General features: G+C 34.6%; 1 protein-coding gene across 1 annotated transcript in view; it reads left to right on the forward strand.

Moving 5' to 3' along the window:
- The window catches only part of LOC145692532 (uncharacterized), a 57,197-nt gene extending 45,029 nt beyond the window's left edge, over positions 1-12,168 (forward strand). Inside the window, exon 5 of the mRNA XM_081767839.1 lies at positions 12,134-12,168. Coding sequence (XP_081623965.1) covers positions 12,134-12,168 — 35 coding nt within the window. The remainder of the gene's footprint in view (positions 1-12,133) is intronic.
- Positions 12,169-26,884: the final 14,716 nt, after the last annotated feature.

Raw genomic sequence — 26,884 nt, forward strand, 5'->3', positions numbered from 1 at the left:
ATCTATCCTATATCACAATAAAGCACGGAAATCTGTTCTTAACTGATTGACCAAATGGATTTAATTTCAGCGTGACGTTGACATACACTTTATTAGAAAGAAGTTGTGTTCATGTTTCATACGACATATTTTTTTTGATTGATTTTATTTTTTACATATCAATTATTATTTCACTATAAGACACTAAATATAGAGTTATGGCACTATGTATTGAACACTTAAGGGCATTCATATGAATATTTAATAAATATTCTCTATCAGGGAGAAACAGGCTCCTGTATAAGCGATAAGGCTTTAGAAGTTTTGTTTATTCATAGAAACAGCCCATTATGACAATTATAATTAACAATTTTGAAATTTGAGATACATTTTAATAGCAAGATTGTATTACTCCTTGTACCGAACGGGTTATGCTATATATCGAGCAATGAGCTTTTAAGTATCGAGCAGAATATTATATTTTTAAACAAGTTTACATTGAGGGTTATATGGATATAATACTAATGTAAGCACATTGCAGTAATTCTAAAATATAAACTGGATAGCAGATCCAAAGAGAAATGCATAATAAAATATTTGTTGTATATCGCCACAATTCAGCAGAAGGAAGAGTATCTTGCCTTAATTTTTTGTTGCCTTTCTTTCAATCAGATCTTTCCGTTCTACCTCGGAAGATTTTGCACATGTTTTGTTAAACCTAAATTGATGAGGTTTCTCCACGGCTTCAGGAATTTTGAGAAAATCTTTGAAAGAGTCATTACTGCTACTTGAGCATGGAAATTCCGAAGAGATCTCACCTTGATGCAATAATTTTGGCATGTAAATTTTTACCTCACCTTTTGCAATGACGCCACCTGAAAGATCCGTCTTGCGTGAAGGTGTGTACACCACTAAGCATTCGTTATTCCTTCTGAATTTACGTATGTCACTTTCTTGCTGTTCGTTTCCTATTCTGAGCTTGAACCACATGTAGTTTAGTTTGGATCAGTTTAATTTTGAACAGCCAATTTAGTGTCAAATGTCGCACTCTACCGGTTTTATCATTTTTCCAATTAGGATCCAAATCTGGATCATTATCACTCTGTCCCTCTTTGTCACGTCTTAGTTTGTCATGGAGCATATTAAAAACAAGAGGACGCAGGAATTCTTCCAGATCACCAAGCACGAACTTCAGGAGTAGGGAACAGTTGTTGAGAAGCTGAAGGTGTATTCTAGTCACTCTCTTGCTGTGGTTTTTCCACTGAGGTCTTCAGATTATCAGCAGCACACTTAGCACAGTAGCAGGACTCAATGGTTAAAGACCACACTTACGGAAAGGACTTTTCACAATTTCTGGTCTGACAGAATCATTGCAAACTTTCTTCAATTCAGGTGTAATATTTTCCTTTCGTTTCAGAAAGTCTTGCGATAGTTATGATTTTCTGGTCCTGAAGAGCATTCTCCCATGCTCATTTCAAGGATGAAAGTACACCTATGTCTGCTGGTTGCAGAAGATGATTGCTGTTGGGGAATATACAATATAACAGTATACCATAATCGTCACAATATAACTGCCCTGAAATGAAGATGATTCCTGTATTCATCAAGAAAGAGAATAACAGGAAGTGAGATTTCTCAGTCTCTATCCATCACCTAAATAAGTAACAAATGCTGTAGTCTTCGCCAGTTTTTTTTTTTTCTCGTAGATCCATGGCACTGGTACTCTATTCTTCATAATTTGCTGAGTCGTATGTTGCTGTAGACGATCGTGGTTGGGACAGCTTGTCAGTACAGAAATTGACGAGTACTATTATATCCTCTTTTTCTTTAAATGTTGCTTTAATTTGAAGCTGTTGTTCTCTTACACCAAAGTACTTTCCTGAAACCTTGTGGAAGAATATGTTTCTTTAGTCTGTGTTGAGGATCCTTCTTGAGTCTTTCATAATTGCACTTAATCCTCAGATTCAAGCTAGCTCCAAGATTCAGCAAACAAGCTGCGTATTCTCTCCTCCGAAACCGCAGCTTTGCCCTTGCTAATACTTTCAATCTTCTTCTGAGACAGGCAATGTGTCATCAGACAAAACACCTGAACGAAGTTTTCCCTGGTTACACCCAGGCTTGAACGGTGTGCTTGTTCCTGAAGACTGTGTAATTTGCTGAACTGTGTCCAGTAAATTAGTTTTCTTCAACGGAAATCATCTCTTTGCCATGTTCATAATCCATTCAGAAAATCCGTCTTGATCTTCGGGTAAAGAGCAATTTCAATATACTGATGCCCAGAATTTATCATTAGAGTTGTTAGAGCAAACTAGAACTCCCGCATACAAAACTCTAAATTAATGCGATTAGCACGAAGTATGACCTCAATTAGATGGGCTCTCTCTAGTGAAACATCACTAAAAAGGTGAATCTAAATATTTTTAAAACAGTTTGAACCCATGAATTATCAGGTACAACGTGAAAGCCTTTAAGTTCAGAGCCAAACGCGATATTCAGAGCAAAAGAAGTCAACAAGTTAGAAGAATTAATATTTAAACCTCCAATAGCCTTTTAAATTACAATAATGTTCGATACAAAATACCACTTTTCCTTAAATTAACCTCTTTTATCGAACGGCATTTCGATATTTTGAAATGGGTCTCAAATATCGAACAATATTTTCTTTTTGCTTCAAATAAGATGATATTTGAAAAATTACATTTTAACAAATATATATACATAGATTGATATTAAAATATCTCATTATTAAATGGATAATTTATGATGCCACCATTACGCAACAGAAAAAAGAGTATTAGTGCGGTGCTGCTCTTTACAAAATATAGAGTGATTTCTCCAATCTTCAGCCAAAACCACAAACTAGGAAACTTTATTGTGTTTGCAAGTATCCAAACATATCGACCTATTGATTTCCATAAGACGAGGTATGGAAGGGTGTGTTCACAAATTTCAGATAGTGCGCAACGTTTTCCGTATTCTTATTTTTTTTATCGAAACGACCAGGTATTCGATATATAGGGGGCCTTCGATATCTACTGGCACTACCCTACTTAGGAAATTTTATTTTGTAAATTATGTTTCATGGTTTCATTTATTCATTTTCTTGTAATTAAAAAGAATTGCATTACGTAGGGAAATTTTTTAATGCTTGTAGTACTCATAGCCTCATGCTATTAGATTAGTATTTTAAGTAAAATAATATTGTTTGCAAACAGAATTAACTCAAAGATGGAAATTTACAGGTGACATATAATATTGTAACTTAATAAACTAGGAACTTATTGTTACTGTTATTGTAAAGTTTTAATATATTTTTCGTAACTTTTAATGAAAAAATCATTATATGTGTTCATACTTTGTAAGCGAAACAAGAATTATGTCCGAACACTAAAATTGATAATGACTTATACCAGGGAAGCAAGAAAGTTCGTGCGCTTTTATATCATGGAAGAAAACTGTCAATTACAGGGTTTTAACGGTTTGTTTATTCGGAAAAATAGCCTCCATTTGCTTCTACAACCTTCTCCCAGCGCTCAAACGCTTGTAAATGCCAGTTTTGTAGAATATTTGTTCCCGAGACTCGGAAAACTCCGCAACTGCATTTTTGACGTCTTGTTCAGTCTTAAACTGCCTGCCACGCATAAAGTTGTTTATGGCCAAGAATAAATGGCAATCCGAAAAGGCGACATCTGGGGTGTAGGGAGGATGAGATACAAGCTCCCAACCAAGTTCTGAGATACCTTCCAGCGCCTGTTTTGCGGTGTGAGGGCGCGCGTTTTCCTGGTTATAGAGCACACCTCTTTTGTTCACTAGTGCTGGCTGTTTCTGGGTCAGTTTGGTGACTACCGTTCTCAGTTGTGATGAGTACACATCTTTGGTAATTGTCTTACCACGTTCCAGGAATTTATAGTGCACTGTACCGTTTGTAGTCCACCAAACACAGAGCAAAACATTGTGTTGATGGATGTTAGGTTTTGCAGTCAAAGGCTTCGGATCATTCGGTGATAGCCAATGGTATGACCGTTTTTTATTGTCATACATGACCCACTTCTCGTCACAAGTTATTATACGGTCCAAAATTGGACAGATTTTGTGTCTCGTCAACAAAAATGAACAGATATTCAGTCTTAGAACTTGGCTCATAGCGGTCAGCTCGTGAGACACCCACTGACCCAGTTTTCAGGTCTTCCCCAGCTGATGCAGACTTACTCGAATAATTTTCCTGCTTACCTCGAATTGGTGAGCAAGTTCCTCACATGTTTGACTGGAATAATCTTCAATAGAGGCCTTCAGATGGTCCATATCTACTTATTTAGGCCTCCCAGAGCGAGGCTTATCTTGAAAGGTCTCGTCACCAGTTGAAAAGGTCTGGAACCATTTCTGTGCTGTACATTTACTTATAACACCCTCTCCGAGCGCAACACATATTTTTCTAGCTGGTTCTGCACCATTTGTCCCCAATTTAAACTCGTAAAGCAAACAAGCTCTAAAAACTTCATTTGACACTGACATGATCACGAGCGATTTTTACACACTACACTGACAAATGCGTTGTTATATTCACCGTGGATGATGCGTCAATGAATAAGCTTTCCCAAACAGTCAAAACTTTCATGATACAGGGACAGATGTCGCCGCAGCAGCCAAATGGAAGCGGGAGTGGTTCAAAAGCGCACGAACTTTCTTGCTTCCCTGGTATTTGATAATCTTTGAGACCTCAGACGGAGCGGAGTCATCCTGCAGATATACTAGTAGTAAACCACTGGTGGAATACGGTCAAAGTGAGACAAAATTCCATCAAATACTGGTTGTGATGGCCAAATATGCCAAGTCGAAGCTATGGATACCTCCACACTTTAAAAAAGTGCAATGCTGTGGGGTTCTGAAAGAGTTATATCCTATAACAAATGCTCAAAATGCATGAGAAAAAGCTCATTTTAAAGCTATGTTATATGTTTTAACTTTTTCGTTCAAGTATAATATATAGCTGTTGTGAAAGTATTATAATGATGTTACCCATATAATGACTGTCGAATTTTCTCAATAATGTAAACAATTATTTATATTATGTATCATAATCTTAGTATTTGTGATATAAATACACAGTTTTATCAAAGTTTTACACATAATAAAGTTTAGTAAAACTAAGGTGTGTGAGGACATATTTATAAGAATATATGTGCTGTGTCTAGAATTTGTTGGTGAAAAGTTAAGTGAACGTCTATAATATATTAGTCAAGTCAGTTGAAAGGGTTTAAGTGAATATATAACGTGACAGATTTCTGTGTGTTTTAAAGAGAAACTGTTCTAAAACTAAAAGATACAAATTGTGTCGCAAGAGTGTCTACAGACTGTCGCCAACAGGTTGGGGTTTTTGTGTCTTACGAGGAACAGTGTCAAACTTCAATGACATACATATTTTGTAGAAAAAGACATTTGTGAGGAGTAATAATGGAAGAAAATATATGCCTAACTGACATAGACAGTACATCGTTGGAAAACAATTTCGACAAGTTCCTTAGGTTGGCTACGACAAAGAGGAAACAGGGCTCAATCAGCACATAGAATTACCTGTTGAAAGAATCAATATCATTTTGCCTTACTTATTAATTTATAGTGTATTGCTTACAAAATGCTTGCTAAATTGTTTTATATAAATTTGAAGAAAGTAAGTATAAGTCACAGAGATTTCATAATGGAAGATTTTTAATGTGTTGCATAATCCGTTAGATTAGTAAACCAGTCTGCAATTGTCTTCTAGTATAAAATAAATTGTAATGTTTGCTTCTAACCGAAACATAACATTATTCCACACAAGATGAAAGTGCTTGTAAATACTGTATTGATAACATGCTGATTTGACAATAAAATAAATAATAAAAAACTCTTATAGTACGACTTACCATAATTAGCCCCATATAGTCTAAAATTCACTTAGATTTATTTTAGATTAATTTCCTTTATAAAACACACTTTGTTCTATATTAGATACCCTTGTGGTGGACAAACACCGTGCTCGTGTTTTTTCTCCCGTTTCCTCCCACTATCTTCATTTCACCATTTCATTCTTTTCTCATAATCACTGCCTCCTTTAGCCTAACCAGCATAACCGTGGGACATACAACTTAAATATTTCATTTCATTTTTTCGATATTAGTTACTTACTTTGTTCTAAACTTAACAATATACAATGTAGTAATATTATTTTAAACTATTCTAAATATCTTACATTTTTCGTAAAGTACTGATGGTATAATGTCCTAAGGATGTTTAGGGAGAATAACGCAGCCGCTAATAAAGACTTTGGGAGTCTAACAGGGCCTCAGGTCCTAGGTTTCGGCGCCACTGTTTGACATGTAATACTGCTTCGAAAGAAGAACTTGTCAGATTTCATTATTCGTTAAATGAATTTTGAAAATGCTAAATTTTGGTATTTAGTAATTTATTTGTAAATATTAAAAAAGCAAAATCCGATAACAATCAAAACAGTTGGACAACATATTCGTACTAAGCGTATTTCACCTTAGGTTGAAAATATAACTGAGGGCTCATGATTTGTATAATATTTGCCAAACTTTACACATTGAGATACAAGAAGATAAGAGGAGAATATAGTGCCAATAAACAACAATTTAAAAATCCTCGAAATTAACGAATAATATCAAATGTAGAAAACATAAGAGTTAACACTGTAACTCATTTCCTCCCTTCATTTTTGTTCCTATATTTTCAGGATTAGATCATCATTGAATATCTCAACTGGCCATTACCTTTCATTTAGCAGCATCCATATGGAGCTCACCCTTGTGTTCCAATACAACTTAACTGTCGAGGTAGATATGAGAGGCACCTAAAAGGTGCGGGATAAGAATACCATATTTGTATGAAGTAAAACACATGATAAATGAGGGCGACTACACCACTAGTTTTAAGTGACTAGAACCACGAGCAAAATTAGACAAGGTGGTGAATATGAATTTAGTGTTAAAATAATTTGAAAATAACCAATGAATTTTTAATTGAGAATTGGTAGCAATAAAAGCATTAAGGAATATATGGTACAGCAAAGAAATAGCAACTAATTTTGAACAGTCTTACACTAATTCGAAGTAGTTCCAATGTCTTCTCTCTACTCATAGGTGATGTCTAGGCGCTGTCCTCGAAATTACAATGACTTGCAGGTTGGATTGTCTTGATGAAGTCCATAATGAAAACTTCTCCGACAAACAACCATAGCATTGAATGCCGGTCCCAAAGGCAGGGAGACTCCGATGTGTTTCGCGTCGTGGTTGAAACCCAAACACCCATATCGTGCTCCCTCAATTGCTTTTGACTAGACTATCTCTCTGACGTCAGAATAAGATGTTGGCGACACCACAGAGTTTCCTGCATCTCGTCGACTAAACACAAAGTTTTCAAACTTGCTCTTGAGTGTGCTAACGATGCCAGGTAAACAAACCAAAAGGAGACTCACCTGAGTCAAAGTCCTTTCTCCTATATTCATTACTTCCTTGTTGTAACATCGTGTCGTTCCTAAACGAACCAAACGGACAATGTCTTGTAGTAGCCAGACTATGAGGGGCCAATGAGGTTGAACCAATTGAGAGAAGCAATTGATCTAACAAAGCATATTAAAAATGTCGCGTGTGAGACTGTTAAAAGATGAAGGTTCTGAATGTCGCTACCACTATTTACTACAAATTAAAAGTACAAAGACTTCCCCAATAACAGCAAAGCAATAGTTAATTTATCTTACGATGTAAAGTCAGCTAGGGACATACAACAGAATATTGGTGGTAATAACATCAGGCAGTGAACCCTTGTAGGCTGCTTGACTTCCATTGATGACTGGTTTAATTTCAACATGAAATAAAGATTTCCTAGCTTGTCCTTACTTCATATCCCGTAATATGGCATCCCCCAAAATGTAGAATCGGAAGGAGTCGAATCGTTGGAGAATACTAACCTTTCGACAACAAAGATCTGTGAAATTATACGAAAAAAAGAGATTTAACATCTCAAGATGTGATAGGTGTTGTAAGATAAACTTCGTACCGCTGAACCTTATCTCTCATCATGAAACTATAAGCTTCGAAGCACCAGACCTCCCCAGCATCTCCAGCATGTGGCAACACCGTACATAGAGTCGGCATAACACTGCAGGCAACGTAAAAAAAGTAAGAAAATCGTTGCCCAACAAATTGGGAATGTCTCCACCACCAGCTATTACGATAAACTGGAAACATGAATAATTAAATTCTATAATTCTTTCATGAAATGCAAAAGGTACTAAATTCGGGATGTAGATTTAACAGGGCTAATATTGTAATTATAAACGAAATGTACAAAATACATATTACAAAAGATGCAGCAGAATTTGTGTAGGTAAACTAGAATATTAGGTCTGTAAAATTCTAATGGTTTGAATTGTAAAGTCCCTTCAATATGCCAGCTGATTACAATACCTTCAAGTATTGAAGTAGCTTCATGACCTGTTGTCTAACGATGTTTTCACCATCGAAATCTTATTCCCACTTCAGTGTGGCAATATTTCCATGATAAATACTAATTTTGTCGTTAATTTCCTCATTATAATTATACAGCGGTTTTTTAACCGGAAATTCATATTTCATTTGAGTAATAGTTGGTAACTTCAACACGACGACCACAGAAAAACTTTCAGTATGGGGTCCAGAAGCTATTGTTAGCGCAGCGTGATGAGATACATGGGGTCGTTCATCATCTGAGTCAGGAACACAATTACTTGCACGAAACACTTCTTCATCTTCTTCGTTCGATGTAACATCTGGATAACAGGACTTCAATCGTGTAATGGCTATCGATTCGATTTTTTCCTTCCCTTTCGAAGTTTTATATTTAACATAATATTAATTAGCGTTCTCCTTTCGAACAATAATTCTGAACCAAAGAAAAGTCCTGAAAATGCTATGACGTTGCCACGACAACTAGTTGGATCATATATCCACACACGTTGACCCTCATTATAGGTCACTGTTGTATGATGTTTCTTGTAGGACTTTTATGATGTTCGAAATCTGTCAAATAATTTATCCTGTGCCTTTTCTCTGATATTGTGAAGAGTAACTAAACGTTCTTCGTTGGAAATATGGAAAGAAGGTACATTTATAATCGAATGATGTTCTAAGTATGGCTCAAATGCATGAAGAATATAAAATGGACTGTAAGACGTGGGTTGATTCACGGTTACATTTTGAGAAAAGGTCACAGCAGAAAATTTCTCTATCTAACTTCCATGGTTCATGGGGTCCAGTTTCTTTTTAACATTTAACTGTTCACTACCTTTTCTGTCTGCTTCCGGCACTGCTTGCAAAACATCATATCCACAGACTACTTACCGCGTAAAACTCACCAGAGTTGACACCAGAGGACAATAGCTGCTCTACCATGGCGGAAAGTATGTACACAAATAACCACAACGAACAATATTTGAAAGTAACACTCTTCAAACGCAATAGGCAAGATCAAAAATGTGCAGCCATATGTTAACGAAAACTCGTCAAGAGTTAACAATGCTTCCATATTCCGGACATTAACTTCCGTAAGGCCATACGTTTGATTATAGTATGGATTTATAAAATTCATCCTTATTTCCAAAATATTGCATAACTCCTGAAATAGAGAATCAGTAAATGCCGCTGTTCTATCTAGCACAATATCTTTACAAAGGCTAAATCGAAGCATTACGTAATTATAAAGAAAATCAGCTAAAGTTGCTGCTGTCTGGTCACCAATAGTAGCAGTAACAACATATCTGGTATTATGATCAACTGCAATTGCTAATTATTTGTAATGTAAAATATTAGCGACTGACTAAGAGCCGTTTGTATCCAGTCCTAGGCGATATAAGGTTCCCACTGATGGCATCATTTGAAGAGTTCCTGGAAGCTATCCTGGGGCATTCTTGTGGCTTGGACATACTTCGCACTGGGGGCACTGGGCAGCAATAAACTTCTTCATATAAGGAAAATATACAGTTCTCAGTAACAACTGGTATGTTTTGGGAAAACCAGAATGTGACGATCCCAACGTTGAAGTGTTTGCGGAAAAAGCACTTTTTCTCGAAGAGTAGCTGGAATAACAACAAGACACTGTGGGCCAGATGGACCACGATGTTTACGGTAAAGAATTCCCTGTTTCATCTCATAATGCAACGCATGCCGTTCTGTGGTATAATCATGTAATTTTTCCCCTCTAAAAACGAAATGATATCCTCGAAATATGGGTCCTTTCGCTGTTCTTCTTTCAATGTGTCATCAATTTCAGTGTGGAAAACTCGAGGATCTTCAAGATTTTTCTGTTCGTCGTCAATGTTTCGAGGCACAAACACATTTGTTGACAAACTGTCTACCAAAGTGTTTGACTTCCCAGGAATGTGTGAAATAGTATAGGTATACTGCTTTAATTCAGAAAGAATCCGTGCAAATTTAGTCACTTTTTTGTCAGACGAAGATATGTTAAATCTCTACAGTCAGATCGTAAATAAAAATGTCTACCGAATAAAAAGTAGCGAAAGCGTCGAAGAGTAAAAATCAATGCAGCTCATTCGAGTTCAAATGGATCATATTTCTTTTTCTGGGGACGCACAGAAAGACCACAAAAAGCAATAGGAACTAATGGAACATATTTTTCGTCTCTTTCAGGTTGTAGGACGCATACAGTAAACCCATGGATACTGGCATCTGTATAAACAAATACGCCTCTATGCGGGTGAAATTGTATAGGAGCTGGGGCTGAAAAAATGGCACCTTAAGCCGCTCAAATGCCTGCTGCTGGACAGCAGTCCATTTAAGTTGAACACTCTTTTTAAGCAGTTTTTGTAAGTAATTCAGTTAAAGCTGAAAGCTTGTCTATATAATTTAGCACAAAATAAAACAGTCCTAAATACTCTTCACTTTTCTCTGAGTTTTCAAGCTCTTGTAATTTCGAATGTAATGCGATCGGAGATCAACATACCATGACGAGAAATAGTATGCAGAATAAGTTCTAAAGAAAAGTGTCCTTTGTTTTTTCTGGAGGAAGTTTTAGTCCTCTACTCTTCAATCTCTCGAATAACTTTCGGGTTGTTTCAATAAATTCATCAATCATATTCGATTCCCACACTATGTAATCGAGGTAATAATACACAGAACCTTTCTCCAAACCAGCAAGCGTTAACTTCATCAGATCGTTCAGAGTAGCTGGGGAAGTAATGCACTCTTGTGGTAACGAACAAAAACAATACTGCTGGTCACCAGGAATCGAAAATATAGACCAGAATGCCTCGAATAGGTGGCACGGGGAAGACGGTGGGTACAATACAAGAGTTCAACTGTCTGAGATCTGCAATAAATCTATAAGATCCATTTTCCTTACAAACTAAAATGATTGGGCTGTTGTATGGGCAACTACATTTTTAACAACCTTTTGTTTACGTAACTGCTGCATTTGTTCATTAAGAGCTTCATGGAAATGATAAGGACTCGTGTATTGACGGACGTTTCTGGCTTGTGAGTTTTTAGTCGAATTTTAGGTCCATAGTCACGGGCTTGAGAGAAATCGTACGGAAACCAACTAAAACATCTTTCAATTCCGCTATTAAATCACAAAAACGTTGTTTTTTACTATCTGACCGTTGCGGATTCACATTTACTCTAGTACAGTCCAACTGATCACTTTTAGTTGTTTGAGTACCATTTTCAAGAGTAAGGTTAGTACACAAATATCCTTCACTATCTTCCACCGCATTACCTAAGATCTTATTGGGTCATAAAATAAATAGCTTCTTGGTGGGGTTAGTTACCCAAATATGTGAATTAACACTATACACATATGACTCTAGCACTAACAAATTGACAGTATTTAGTAAAAATTTGTTAGGTTGCAACCAACTTCTCAACATTTGGTGACTGGAACACATGTTTCGACACAATTTAACTGTCGGAATAGAAATGAGAGGCACCTAAAAGGTGCGGGATAACAATACCATATTTGTATGAAATAAAACACATGATAAATGAAGGCGAATCCACCACCAGTTTTAGGCGACTAGAACCACGAGCAAAATTAGACAAGATACTGAATATGAATTTAGTGTTAAAATAATTTGAAAATAACAATTGCATTTTTAATTCAGAATTGGTAGCAATAACGGCATTAAGGAATACATGACAGAGCAAAGGAATAGCAACTAATTTTGAACAGTCTTACCCTAATTCGAAGTAGTTCCAATCTCCTTCCTCTTACTCATAGGTGATGTCTAGGTCCTGTCGTCGAAGTTCCAATGACTTGCAGGTTGGGTTGTCTTAATGAAGGCCATGATGAAAACCATGGCCATGATGAAGGCCATGATGAGTCCCAAAGGCAGGGAGACTCCGATATGTCTCGCGTCGTGGTTGAGACCCAAACACCCAGATCGTGCTCTTTCAATTGCTTTTGACCTAACTGTCCCTCTGACGTCAGAATAAGATGATGGCGACACCACAGAGTTTCCTGAGCGAGGTAGATTATCCAAAACTGACATTGACCAAGTCCATGTTTCTACATCTCGTCGACTAACCACAAAGTTTTCAAACTTGCTCCTGAGATTGCCAACGTTGTCAGGTAAACGAACCAAAAGGAGACTCACCTGAGTCAAAGTCCTTTCTTCTATATTCATTACTTCCTTTTTGTAACATCGTGTCGTGGGTAAGCGAACGAAACGGCCCATGACTTGTAGTAGCCCGACTATGAAGGGGCCAATGAGGTGGAACCAATTGAGAGAAGAAATTGATCTAACAAAGCCTATTTAAAACGTCGCGTGTGAGACTGTTAAAGGGTGAAGGTTCTGAAGGTCGGTAACACTGTTTATTACAAATTACAAGTACAGACACTTTCTCAATAACAGCAAAGCAATAGTTAATTTATATTTCGATGTTAAGTCAGCTAGGGACGTACAACAAAATATTGGTGTTAGTAACATCAGGCAGTGAACTCTCAAGGTTGCTTGGCTCCCATTGATGACTGGTTAAATTTCAATATGAAATAAAGATTTCCTAGCTTGTCCTTACTTCATATCCAGTAACAGTTGTAAATGAAGAATTTTAAAAAGTGTAAATGACGAGGAGAGTAGAATCCGAATCGCGCGATTAGGAAACCACAATGCAAACCCCTCTTCTAAAGCGCTATTTGTTCTGGCTCACCTAAATAAGGTGCATTTTCTGCTAGCTTAAAACAGTAGCTTCTTAATAGTCAAATTGATTGGCAAACATAGGAATATGTAATTGAGTAGAAGGGGGACATTATATTATTGTATTCACTAAATTAACAATATTACAGATTTTAAAAACAAAATTCAAAACTCCTTTATTTTGAATCAAATACTGCGTGTACATTATACCGGTAAACAAAAAAAGAATCAACTACCGTGTAGTAATCGTGATTCATTAGTCAAGGCGCTCGGACACTAATCTCAAGGTAATCGGATCATATCGACAAAGAGCCGTAACTATTTTCATTGTACATTTTGGGTGGTTATTGATCTGTAAAGACACACTACTGATTTATTATCTTCACTTATTTGAATAATCGGATGATTCAATACTTGAAGTATCATATCTTCAGAATAACAATAGTAATAATAAGATTTTTAATAATAATTTTCTCGTAGAAGGTTAAAAGTTAGGAGCTTATTATCGCTCAGATCATACAATTACAAGAAGAAACATGACATATGCCGAATTTTGTCAATAGCGGAATGTTACACTTGGCAAGTTTTTCATGTAAGTATAAGAAAGGTAAAACCAAATTACTTTTATTTAGCATGGTCTCCTGAACGAGAAAGAAATAAATTAATGCAGTTTACTATAGCCATAGTTATTGTGAACATCTCACAGGTATCTGGAGAGATCATCTCTAGACAATTTTCTCTTTCAATTTTTCTGGTAGATATCTTGCAAAATGTAGGGGAGGCCGCTGCCTATATTAGTAACTGACACATGCAAGGAGCATTGGAGTATTAATTCTGATTAATCTGACGCTCACTCTCATTTCTAAAGTAAAATTTGGAGTTTTTATAAAGATTCAACCTCCCATGCTGCTGCCCTTGAGCCTCTGAAGGAGATATGTTACCGAAAGGGTAATCCGTGTTAGAAACCTCTTACTATTTTTCAATCCATATTTCAAACTCTTTAACTATTTTTACAAAGAGAAAGCCAATTTTCACATTGTTATCAAGAAACTTTCTTCTTGTATGTCCTGCTGAGGATATTTATACGGAATTTTATATTAATTTTGGACGGGAGCTGTAGCGCCATTTCAGTCATTGACACATGCAAGAAACATCAGAATATTAATTCTGCGAAATATATCACTAATCGGATGCTCGGATTTCGAGAATAAAATTTTGAATTCATTAAAGATTTAAAATCATATGTTTCGCCCCCTAAGCTTCTCTAAGAGAGTGCATTACCAAAATAACACCCTACATTAAAAGACGCTTATATTTCTATTAAAATAACACCGAATTTTACATTAATAGATAAAAATACCTTCTTCTGGTAGACCCTGCTAAGGACATTAATGGTGATCTTCTCACGTGATTATCAGAAAGAGAGCTGTAGCCCTATATCAGTCTGTGACACATGCAACGAGCATCGGACCATTAAATCTGTGACATTTCTGATTAAGCTGACGCTTATTGGCGTTCCCAAACTACAATTTGGGATTTTAGTAACACCCCTCCCATTACTCTTTACGCCCCTTACCCGTCCAAAAGTTAAGTCTTTCGGAAAATAATGTTCCAGACGACTATACTAACATTCCGGATGAGTATTATTGTTTTTTGTAGCAACCATGTTAACTGGTTTTGGTTCGGATTAAGGTTGAATCAGAATGTGTCGGTTTATTTTAGAAACCAAACCGTATTTTTTTTTTTTTTTTTTTTTTTTTTGATAAGACATACTATATTGCCACTTTTCAAAATATTCATAAGTATTTTGGAAAAGTTTCGAAAGATATGTAATGGTTTCGTTCTAGATTGAGGTATTATGAATCTGATGTTCCACTTTTCAATGGAATTACGATTTCCATGTATTTTCTCTCTATATTATTAATGAGAAAACGTTAATGGGCATTAGAAAGTACAACTTTTTTCGGTTCGGTTAACCAATTGAAAATGAAATCTTTGCATTAAATATCACACAATTATGTCTGGTAGGTCAAGGGAGAGCATGATCAAAGCAAGTAAATTATGATGGACGAATCGGTGGAAAGATACAGTGAGAGGAAACTGCAGTTTCCCGAAAAAACCAACGAGCATGATATCGTCCACCTAAACCATATTTTCCTTGGTAACGAACCAGGTACCCTACACGTCAGATAGTTCAGTGCTCGCGGTCACTGGCTCGATTCCTTGTGAGAGATCCTTTGAAATTGTATATGTTCTCGATGTATCTGTGTTCGTGTCCTGTTGTTCAAGGTTACTGGAAATAACTGTAAAACGGGTATTGCCAAGTACAATAGAGATAAGGTATGGAGATACTTTCGGTGAATCAGAAAGGAAAGTGTTTTGAGGCACCAGGTTGTAGTTAATTGTTCGAATTACTCTTAAAGCCGGTTTTTCCTTAATGACTTTGCGTGATTGTATGTTTTTCCCTTAGCCCTTTTTCTGTTTTTCTGTTTTCGCTGGCTAATTTACCGTTATGGTGATTAGTTGCTTTCCTGCAACATCTGACGTCGAGTATGTTGCCTATTGCGGCCGTGTCCTGAATACCATACACATATTTTCATAATTTTCGTTTCACTCAATTGCAAAAAGTCAATAAAGGGTTAGGGTCTACTATGAGTCATAAATGAGTTTGAAACGACATCGTTTCTTATCACTTGTTCCGAAAGTCTTCCACTATTATTTCTAGTGCTGAAAAATAAAAATGATATTTTAGTTTGCCATTTCCGTTCTTTATATCTGTTCAACACATGTTTTTTTATATCTGTTCAAGCAAAATTTGCAAACAGAAAATATCCTTCTTGATATTCTTATGTATATGATTTTAAGTAATACGTTTCATAGTTACGCCAGCTAAACTAAAAGAGACGTCGATGATGAGAATGAAATAGATAGTAGAATAAAGAATGTGGGAGGAAACAGAATCCCGAGAAAGCCTACACACACGACGTTTGTCCAGCATAATATCCACTGGCGGGTGCTGCGATAGATACAGGGGCACAAGCTCCAGAGCTGAGCGAGCTACGACTAAAATAACCATACAGAAAGCGCTTAACCTTTTTTGGAACAGGGTGAACCATTAAATTCACAAAACTTCGAATAATAATAATAATAATAATAATAATAATAATAATAATAATAATAATAATAATGAAACTTTTTGACCTAACCTTAAATAAAACTTACAGATAAGTTCCGGAAGCCGTACAGAACTCCAGGACACACCACTGCAACTACCAAAATTACAAACGAAGGCGTTCCACTAATGTTTCATGTAACAAGTATTCTATTGTACGTTTTAAGGATAATAAGTGCAATAAAAATAAATGAATATCACTGTGCAGTAAGGACTATAATATACTAAATTTTAGGATATGCAAGTAATTATAAAACATTTGGTACAAAAATACCTGCACAGACCATAATAAATTCAATTAGCTCCGAAATTCAAAGTACCAAAGAAGCGTATAAGGGGTTATCCACATACTACTTAAGGGCGGAAAGGGGGGAATGGTTTTGCGTTACAAAGCGTGAAAAAGGTGAGGAGGGGGTTTAGGTCTTTATTACGTAACACATGCTTTTTGCTGTACTTTTTACATTTATTCTCAGATTTATGTGCAGATTTTTAAACAAATAATTTTATTCAGTTCTTTTCTTTTTATAAGTAAACTAGTAGAATACCAATTATTCGCACGGAAAATATCTTTTATCTTGGATATAAAGGGTACAAAAACTGTCATCAATCTACTTTGGGACTCCAAAAACTGAATTCGACGGTAATATAAGTCATTTTCAATTATTTTTACATGTCAACATTTATCCCCTATTAGTACTAATAGGAGTTGAATTTGGACTTAAACTGCATTAGAAGTGTACGTCTTCTCGACTCCGAATGCTATGAATTCCACAATAATATCAGTTTTTTTAAATCACCTTTATACATCTCTCCCATGCATTTACTAGTTGCGGGATTAAATTTTAATTTAAGCGGCATGGAAAGGGTTACTGTTTATCTCAGCGACCCCGAAAACTATCGACTCGACATTAATATCGACCATTTTCGAAAATTTTTATATGTCGGCCCTTCCCTTCCCACAAGTTTGGGGCCGAATTTGGATTTAAACGGAATGCGAAATATCTCTGTTTATCTCAGCAACTCCGAAAACTATGGATTTGACAATATGATGTAACTACAAAATTCCTTTCACTTTAGGCATCAGATTCATATAACATGTCAACAAAGCACTCCAACAGTCACTTATGCACGTTTAGGCCTTAAACGTGTCCAGGAAAACACTCACCATTTACAATTCAACTGTTGAATTCGGATATTCTAAAAATCTCATGAAGAAATTAAAACCATCTTGCTTATTACATGTATGGAGTTTTTGTGTCATAACACACTACTCATGAACCGACGAAAACTCGAAGTAGAAACTACCAATTACAACAATTACCAAAAAATTGTTTAAAACGTATATAATGGGAGAATTATAAAATATAAGTATAAAATGTGGAAATTGCTAAATAACAAACAAGAGGACGACTGAAGAAGGAAAATAACACAAGAAATGAATAGTACCTTATTCCATACAAGATGTGGCCTTATCCCGTTCTATCTTCCCCCATACGAATACTCATGAATATTCAACTTGTTTATGTTTAAACGGCAGCTGAATGAAGAATGAGGGTGACTACTAGTAAATAAAGAACGCCAAATAGCTAAACACATGAATTACGATAGTTAATACACATATAAAAAAGTCATTATAAGAAGACATAACATGAAGTTAGAAATAAACCGTAAGTAAAAGATAAGACAAAAAGAGCATCAATATCAAGAGAACTTGTCAGAAACAAATCTGTAACAAATGAAGTACGCTACAAAAAATACAAATGGTTTATACGTCTACAATATAATACACAATATAACTTAAATAATATACTAAAGATAATATAATATATAATAATATAGTATAATAATGATCAATAATAAAATAATGTTATTCTTATATTCAGTGTAAAATATTATGCCAACTACATTTATAACAATTGGAAATGATAAGCGAAGGGAAAGCATGTTGCTCGTATTTCTCATACGATGCATTTTCGTGGAAAGGAATCGTTACAAAAGGAATAAATGGAAAGGAATAAATACGATGGCAACTTCAGACGAAAACAAATGCATTCACATTTTTTTAATCTTTATTATTGTATCTTGTTATATGCCATATATCGATCTTTCAATTATATTTGTAGGTCAAACTCGTTAGAGTCAAAGTAGAGCATTTAACTATATTTCAATCATCTCACATAAGGGGGATCAAATGGTGTTGAACATACGGGATGATTGTACACACAACTATCACATATTTCATTCTTGTTATCCTGTGCTATATATATGGCTCTCAATTTTTCAGATGTTTATTTGTTACCTTTACTGGCGAAGAAATTAATCATTCATTTACATTGCTTTTACTATTTGTGTATAAATAGTACGTATAAATTAATTTTCTGTTAAAAGTTTATGGTTATATAATTCATGTACTATATAAGTAATATTGGAAAATGTGTACTAGTGAAAACAATTAAAGGGATTGTAAACACATTTATTTTCACAGATGCATTATTCTGTATTAAATAATGAAGCGCTAGGGAATAGTACTGTTACAAGCAGCATAATCGGTGATTACGTCCTTTCTAGTAATTCAAATAAGTGCTCAAATACATTAAAAAAGAAGGTACTGTTATTGATTTAGATAACTAAATAACGAAAAATATAGGCTACACAATCTAAGCACGAATACATGTAACGCCCCCATAAGTACAATACATAAAAAACATTAAAACAATGTCACTTTGTGTTATTAATTTCGTGCAATAACAGTATATTTCTCATTTTCTTAAATATGTCACCTCCCATAGTTATCAAGCACTAAATCTTATTATAATCAATTCAAATATTTTGCTTCGAAATCACTTCTAAATGAAATTTAGTTTGAAAATATCCTCAAATGGAATTGGCAAGTTACATTGCTCCTAATCAAAATAAGACAGTTGACAACTGACACCAGAGTAACAAGAGCCGCTTTCTTTGTAGCTACATATATGTGCGACTGTCGTTTCCTATATTTTGGTATCATATTAACAGTATTTTAATTATTTATTATCAACTTTTCGAAAACATATTTTCTGTATTTTTTCATTTTTCGAAAAAAATCACTTTTTCTTTCTTAGTCTCGGACGAAATCATTTCCAGTTTCACATGATTGTAAACAGAACTATCACATATTTCTTTTGCATTATCCTTATCAGTGTGTGTTATCCTTAACTTTGTGTCTTTAAACTTGAAGGTACGATTGAAAGTATGAAATTAGTCATGTGAGTTGTACTGTTATTCATTTTAATGACTTCTTTCTCTTACTTTATAGTTGATAGATCCAAAGTGGAAAGTCAGCACAATGCTTAAATTTACAAACGACACTTAAATTCTTTCGTGCTCCAATACTCCAATACTTGGGCTGTACGTGATTTTTTTTCCACTTTAGTATGCTCATTTTAACGATTATTCTGTGCAATTACTGAATTTTCATTCCAAGATTAGCAAACAATATTTTCTCATTTTTTCCTGGGTTTTCTCTCCTCTCTCTCAGGATTCCTCTTTTGAGCTCAGGACAGCACTCCTCTTTTGAGTTCGTCTTTTCAAAGTCAGGTTCAACGTATTATTACGGATGATAATATGCAACCACATCGAACAACACAGGTTTATGTCTAGCTGAATGTACAGATGCATCAAGAATTATCGTACACTTGCTAACGCTGTTGATGGAGAAATGAAACACCATACTACAATAACTCGTTAGCAAGTATTTGAACAGTGTGGGACCACGTTGCAGAGCATCAACTGCTTTCCGTGGTGGCCACACATATTTTAAGGAACATTTTACTACTTGTATAATGTCAGAGGGCGTCATGAGTCACAGTGCAATTCGTATAAATTATTGCTTCTGTATAAAATTGTCATTTTGTATTTCTCATCAGGTGTCTCTTTCTTAATATATATTATGTTTATCATATTTTAAATGTGACAGCTTGCATAGTTGAGTGATATAAAGTTTCGCAACCGGTAAGGTGAATATGTAAAAAATCTTTTTTTCTTTTGTAAGGAAGTAGCTGATAGATCTATTATTTAATTCTGCATTTAATCCTTGTTATTGTTTTTCATATACTTGTACAGTATTAAATTTTCTTTATTCAGACCGATGACTTAAGTTGATGATTTTTATTCTTTGTTACAAAACAAGAATTTTTGTGTGTTCCAAAAAAATCATATACAATATTTACTCAGGGTGACAGTTTCCTACTTCTGCTTATCCATTGAAATGCGTGTTGTAGGTTTTAATTGTTTAAGTGCCACATAGTTGTGGTTAAATTGAAATTAAGGTGTTAGCTATATAAATCAGTGATGTGCCGTAAACTATAATTTTACGTCTACGCGATTGTCTACTGTAATCTATACGTAATCTATATTACGCCTTTTCCCATGTAGACTATGTAGACAACCACTATCAAATGTAAGGAACAATTTCTTTGCTCCTTTGTTCATATTTCCTCATTCAGTTGTTTTGCTTCGGTGTAGCGAAAGATTAGGGAAACGACTAACATAAAAAGTAGAGGGAATTATCTAATCTGTATGTTTACTCTGCTCTGCACATACCACTTCCTTAGATTTTCCATTTACAATGAGCACTGCTTTTATAATGAAATTTACAAAACTAATTTTCATCTGTGGGCTTTCAGTCTTGAATCTGCTTTATTTGCCAATTTTTTCTTGCATATTTTGCAAAATGCATAATATTTTTCATTTTCCTTCATCAAGAAGAAACTAAGTGTTCGAAAGTTACTATTCGCTGGTCTAGGCATTTTATTTTGTATGCAATTTCGCAAGGTAACAACAAAATAAAGCTCTTTTATTGTCCACGATGCCATATTAAATTACGTGTTGTTGACGTATTCTACATAGTCTACGTTGTTTACATTGTCTACGCATAGTTGACACGTAAACGTAAACTATCGCTTTTTACGCGTAGATGCACATCTCTGATATAAATTTGTTGCGTTCGTAGATTACTATGATAAACAATAGTGTTGATGGTTAATTTACAAATAAGTACTTAACACCACAGTATATTGAGTGACTTAAGTTGCCTTGACATTTATGATTTCATTACTGAAGAGGGTAATCATATTTGCGTACTTGATTGTCCTACTCGTTAACGGATTCGAAAAGCCAATTATTGTCAAAAGTGTCTAGAGTGTACTAAACCAGTGTCAACATAAGCTATACTATCAAAATTATAATGTTAGTGACTGTCATAACTGATGCAATTTCGATATGCGCAACCAAATAAATGGATTTAATGTTTGTTAAATTTCAAAATAAACTCTACCGTTACATTTAATGTTAGAAAACAGCAGGGAAGTATAAAAGAGTATCTAATATCACCCGAATTTCTCCCCTCAATTGTTGACTTTCACGAATTATAACTCGACGTAAAATAGATTGTATGAAGATCTCTCAGAAAACACATTTGCTTATATTTGGGAAATTATGAATATCTGTTGAACTTATGATTGACATTTGTCATGTAATTAAAGAAATTTAACAATCAACCTGTCACAATAGTTATAACGACGTTTGTACTGAAATATTATTAAGAGTTAGTTGTGTTAAGGATTACTATAAAGCAAATATTATTTATTATTGACATATATAGTAATGAATAAAAATAATACACTCTCTCTCACTTATGTATACTTATATCTATATCAGTATCTATTTATCTACCTATATATATATATATATATATATATATATATATATATATATATATATATATATATATATATATATATATATAGAGAGAGAGAGAGAGAGAGAGAGAGAGGGAGGTCGAGGGAGAGAAAACCCAGGAAAATTGAAAAATATTCTTTGCTAATCTTGGAATGTATATCCAGAAATTGCACAGAATAATCTTGAAAATGAGCATCCAAAGTGAAAGAATTTCAAGTACAGCGCAAGTATTGAAGTATTGGAGCACAAAAGAATTTAAGTGTCGTTTGTAAATTTAATCAGTGTGTCGTTTGTAACACTGATGTCTTTGTACTGACTTTCCACTTTGGATCTATCTATCATAAGGTAAGAGAAAGAAATCATTAAAATGAATAACAGTACAACTTATATGACTAAGTACCTTCACGTTCAAAGACACACAGTTTAGGATGACACACACTGATAAGGATAACGTGAAAGAAATATGTGATAGTTCTGTGCACAATCATGTGAAACTGGAAATCATTTCGTTCGAGATTAAGAAAGAGAAGTGATATTATGTTTCTTTTCGTAAATGGAAAAAAATATACAGAAAACGTGTTTTCGTCTAGTTGATAATAAATAATCAAAATACTGCTAATATGATATCAACATGCTAGGAAAACCTCCATATATAGTTATAGGAAACGACAATTGCACTTTTATGTAGCTACAAAGAAAACCCTTGTAACCCTGATGTCAGTTGTCAAGTGTCTTAGTTTGATGTGGAGCAATATAATTGGCGTATTTCATTTAAGTATATTTTCAAATTAAAGTTCATTTAGAAATAATTTTGAGGCAAAATAATTGAATTGACTTTATTAAGATTCAGTGCTCGATAAGTATAGTAGATGGCATGGTTATGTAAATGAGAAATAACCTGTTATTGCACGAAATTAATAACGCAACGTGACATTGTTGTAATCTATTTTATTTATTGCACTTATCAGGGTGTTACAGGTATTCGTGCTTGGATTTTGTAGCCTATACTTTTAGTTATTTAATTATGCAAATCAATAACAGTAACATCTTTTTTAACGTATTTGAGCAGTTACTTGAATTGCTGGAAAGGACGTAATCACCGATTATCCTGGTTGTGACAGTACTATTCCCTAGTGCTTCATTATTTAATACAGATTACTGCATCTGTAAAACTAAGCGTGTTTACAATCCCTTCGATTGTTTTCACTAGTATATATTTTCCAATATTACTTATACAGTACATGAATTATATAACCACAAGCTTTTAACAAAAATTAATTTATACATACTAATTATACATAAATAGTAAAAGCAACGTAAAGAAATGATTATTTCTTGGCCAGTAAAGGTAATAAATAAAACATCTGAAAAATGGAAAGCCACATATATAGCACAGGATAACACGAAAGAAATATTTGATAGTTGTGTGTACAATCATGCAGAATACTCTACGCCATTTGATCTCCCTTATGTGAGATGATTAAAATATAGTTAACCCTTACGGGATCCGGAGTTTTTTGGGTATTATTTTAAACTTTCAGTCAAGCAGCTACTGCATTGTCACTATTTACCCTAAGATCATGGTTCATACCTCATTCTTTTCAGAATGGAGCTGGCTTTCCAATTGTATCACTTGCATGCTCATACCGTACACCAAGAGGGGGGAAAATGATGTCAAATGAAAAATTTGGCGAAAATTTTTTTCACACTTTGGGCCCCTCTGGAACGGTCCTTTGAACGTAGAGATCTCAAAATATCTGATAAATAGTACTTGGTATACTGAATGTGTGTTCCAAATTTCAAGTTTCTATCCTGGATATTAAGGGCTGGAGAAATTTTATCAACAATTCCCACAATGCCCCAAATTACCGCAAAACACCATGATCTCAGGTATAAAATTTCCTGAGACATCTCTGTTTACCCTAGGACTATAATCCGCCAATCACTCTCTACAGAATAAAACTGCCCTTCAGGCGGTACCATTCACATGTCTCCATCAAAGGCGGGGAAATCCCGAAAAAAGATTTTGTGGTCTAAATATCCCTTTTTCCAACTTTTAGCACCTATGGACCCCTCTGTTTTAAAGCAGAAATCTGAAAAAAATATGTTAAATACTACTACGTGACCTGAATGTTTATGCACAATTTCAATCTTTCAGGTGCAAAAGTAAGCCCACCAAAAGGAATATATACCGACAATGTCCCATATTCCCGAAAAAAGAAGAATATTTTGTAAAAATTCCCTGAGACATCTCTAATTACACTAGGATCATGGTTTGCGCATCATTCTTTTCAGAATAGAACTGCCTTTCAGGCGGTATCATTCACATGTCTCTATCATGTATTTAAGGCGGGAAATTCTCAAAGAAAAGATTTTTTGTTAAACATATCCTTTTTTTTAAATTTCTGCTCTTCTGGTTCCCCCCTGTTTTAACCCAGAAATCTTAAAAAACTGGTAAATACTACTCGGTGGACTGAATGTTTGTGCAATATTTCAATCTTTACGTGTAAATATAAGCCCGCCAAAAAATAATGAACATAGGCTTAATAAAAGAAAATATATATTTTAGAAGTATGACGTCATAACCTTCTATGTCTCGACGCAGGAAAGTGTGAAACCATACGTAAGGTCTTCTACAATGCCTCTGGACTTGAAAAACAAACAAAGAAAAAAAGAACCGGACGAAAAAGCTCAAATATTAGTGTTATAACGCAATGTACCATGAAACACCCGTATGGTACAAATTGTAGCATCGGATCCCCTAACTCTAACGAGTGTGACTTACATAAAAGTAATTGAAAGATCGATATATGGTATATAACAAGACGCAATAATAAAGATTAAAAAACATGTTAATGCATTTGTTTTCGTCTGAAAATGCCATCATATGTTTTAGTGTAACCATTCCTTTCCATGAAAATTCATCATATGGTAAATACGAGCACACTTCAGTTATTATTTCCAATTGTTATAAATGTAGGTGACATAAAATTTTACACTGAATATAAGAATAACATTATTTCATTATTGATCTTTATCATACTGTATTATTAGGTCTATATATTATCATTAGTATATTATTTCAGTTATATTGTGTACTATATTGAAGACATATAAACCATTTGAATTTCTTGTAATGTACTTCATTCCTTACAGATTTTTTTCTGACAAGTTCTCTAGATATTGATTATCTTTTTGTCTTATCATTTACTTAAGGTTTATTTCTAACTTCATATTATATCTTCTTATAATGACTTCTTTATTTGTGTATTAACTATCTTAATTCATGTGTTTCGCTGTTTGACGTTCTTTTATTTACTAGTAGTCACCCTCATTCTTCATTCCAGTAGCGTTGAAACAAACAAGGTAAATCTGCATGAGTATTCGAATGTAGGGGGAGACAGAATGGGAGGAGGTCGCATCTTGTATGGAATGAGGCACTATTCAGTTCTTGTGTTATTTTCTTTCTTCAGTCGTCCTTTCCTTTCTTATTTAATTTCCATATTTTATATTTTATAATTATTTTATTATTTATGTGATTTGAATACTGTTTTGAAGATAAATAGCGTTTGGATAAGAAAGAAAATAATTTATATTTTCGACTTCGAGTTTGGGTAGTTTGTTATGATGCACAACAAGTTGACACATATAACAATAAGCAAGATTGTTTCAATGTCTTCATGAGATTTTAGAATATCCGAACTCATCAGTTGAATTGTAAATGGAGAGTGTTTTCCAGGATAAGTCTAAGGCCTAAACCTGCATAAGTGACTGTTGGAGTGCTTTGTTGAGGTGTTATTGGAATGTGATGCCTAAAGGGAAAGGAAGGTTGTAGTTACATGGCAGCTTTCGGAAGGAGTGTGGGTTCATGAATTATATGTTGGATTCTAATTTTGCAGCAATTCAGGTAACGCTAGTCTATAGATAAAGTATTTACAGACCTGTCCATTTGGATTTTGAATCGGATGTTAATCAGGAAATTTGGATAAACGATCAATTCTCTAAAGAAACCCGCTATGGAAATTGTCTCAAGTTATTTTACAGCAGGGCTGAATGAAGCTATTCTAATGGAAGGAATTTCGTTCCTTGACTGCCGGGCTCCGTTATTATCGTGAGTAATGCACTCTCGTGTCTCTCTTTTTCCGTGAATATACTGAGTATAGCTGATTATATCGTAATAAATATCCGGTAGTAAATTAAGAAGATTTCTCGGTTGCTTACATGTGTTCGTTTAAGTGTAACATTACGATTATTACTCTTTCCTTGTATGGATTCTTTTATCATACAGGAATATTTTACTTCTAAATATCTTCATGCTGATTATAAAATTCAAACCCAGCAGTAATGTATAATATTCGCTCTGTTTTTACAAATAATGATTGTCCTTTTCTTTAACATATAAGTCAGTTCTTTTCATCAACGGTGATAAATTGACATTTACAAATATCAAAAGTCTTGTCTTCCTGGTGATATCTTTTGAAGATTGTTAAAGCATGGTCTCAGACATTGGGTTGGCTGCCTATAGTGAAAGCTCTTACTACAAAGTTAATGATAAATTATGAGTTTTAAATAGTAAAGATGTTCTATAAATGAATGGAAGGAGCCTTTTCTGTATTTCTGGTGTGTCTCCTATTTAAATAAGTGGGTAACGTTCGTGGAATGACGCTGTCTTGGGACGGAGACGATTTACGTTAAGATACATTAATGCTCTCTGTTTTCTCTTATTTTTGTTCAGGTGACAGATGAGCCAGATTTGTGAATTGTTCTCAATTCCGTGTCCCGATACGCGATTCGGCGGGACGAGCTATCGAATCCTGTTTAAAAGAGGA

The sequence above is a fragment of the Thermobia domestica genome, chromosome 8 (genome assembly GCF_964235325.1).
Source record: "Thermobia domestica chromosome 8, izTheDome1.hap1.1, whole genome shotgun sequence".
In the NCBI taxonomy this organism is placed as follows: Eukaryota; Metazoa; Arthropoda; class Insecta; order Zygentoma; family Lepismatidae; genus Thermobia; species Thermobia domestica.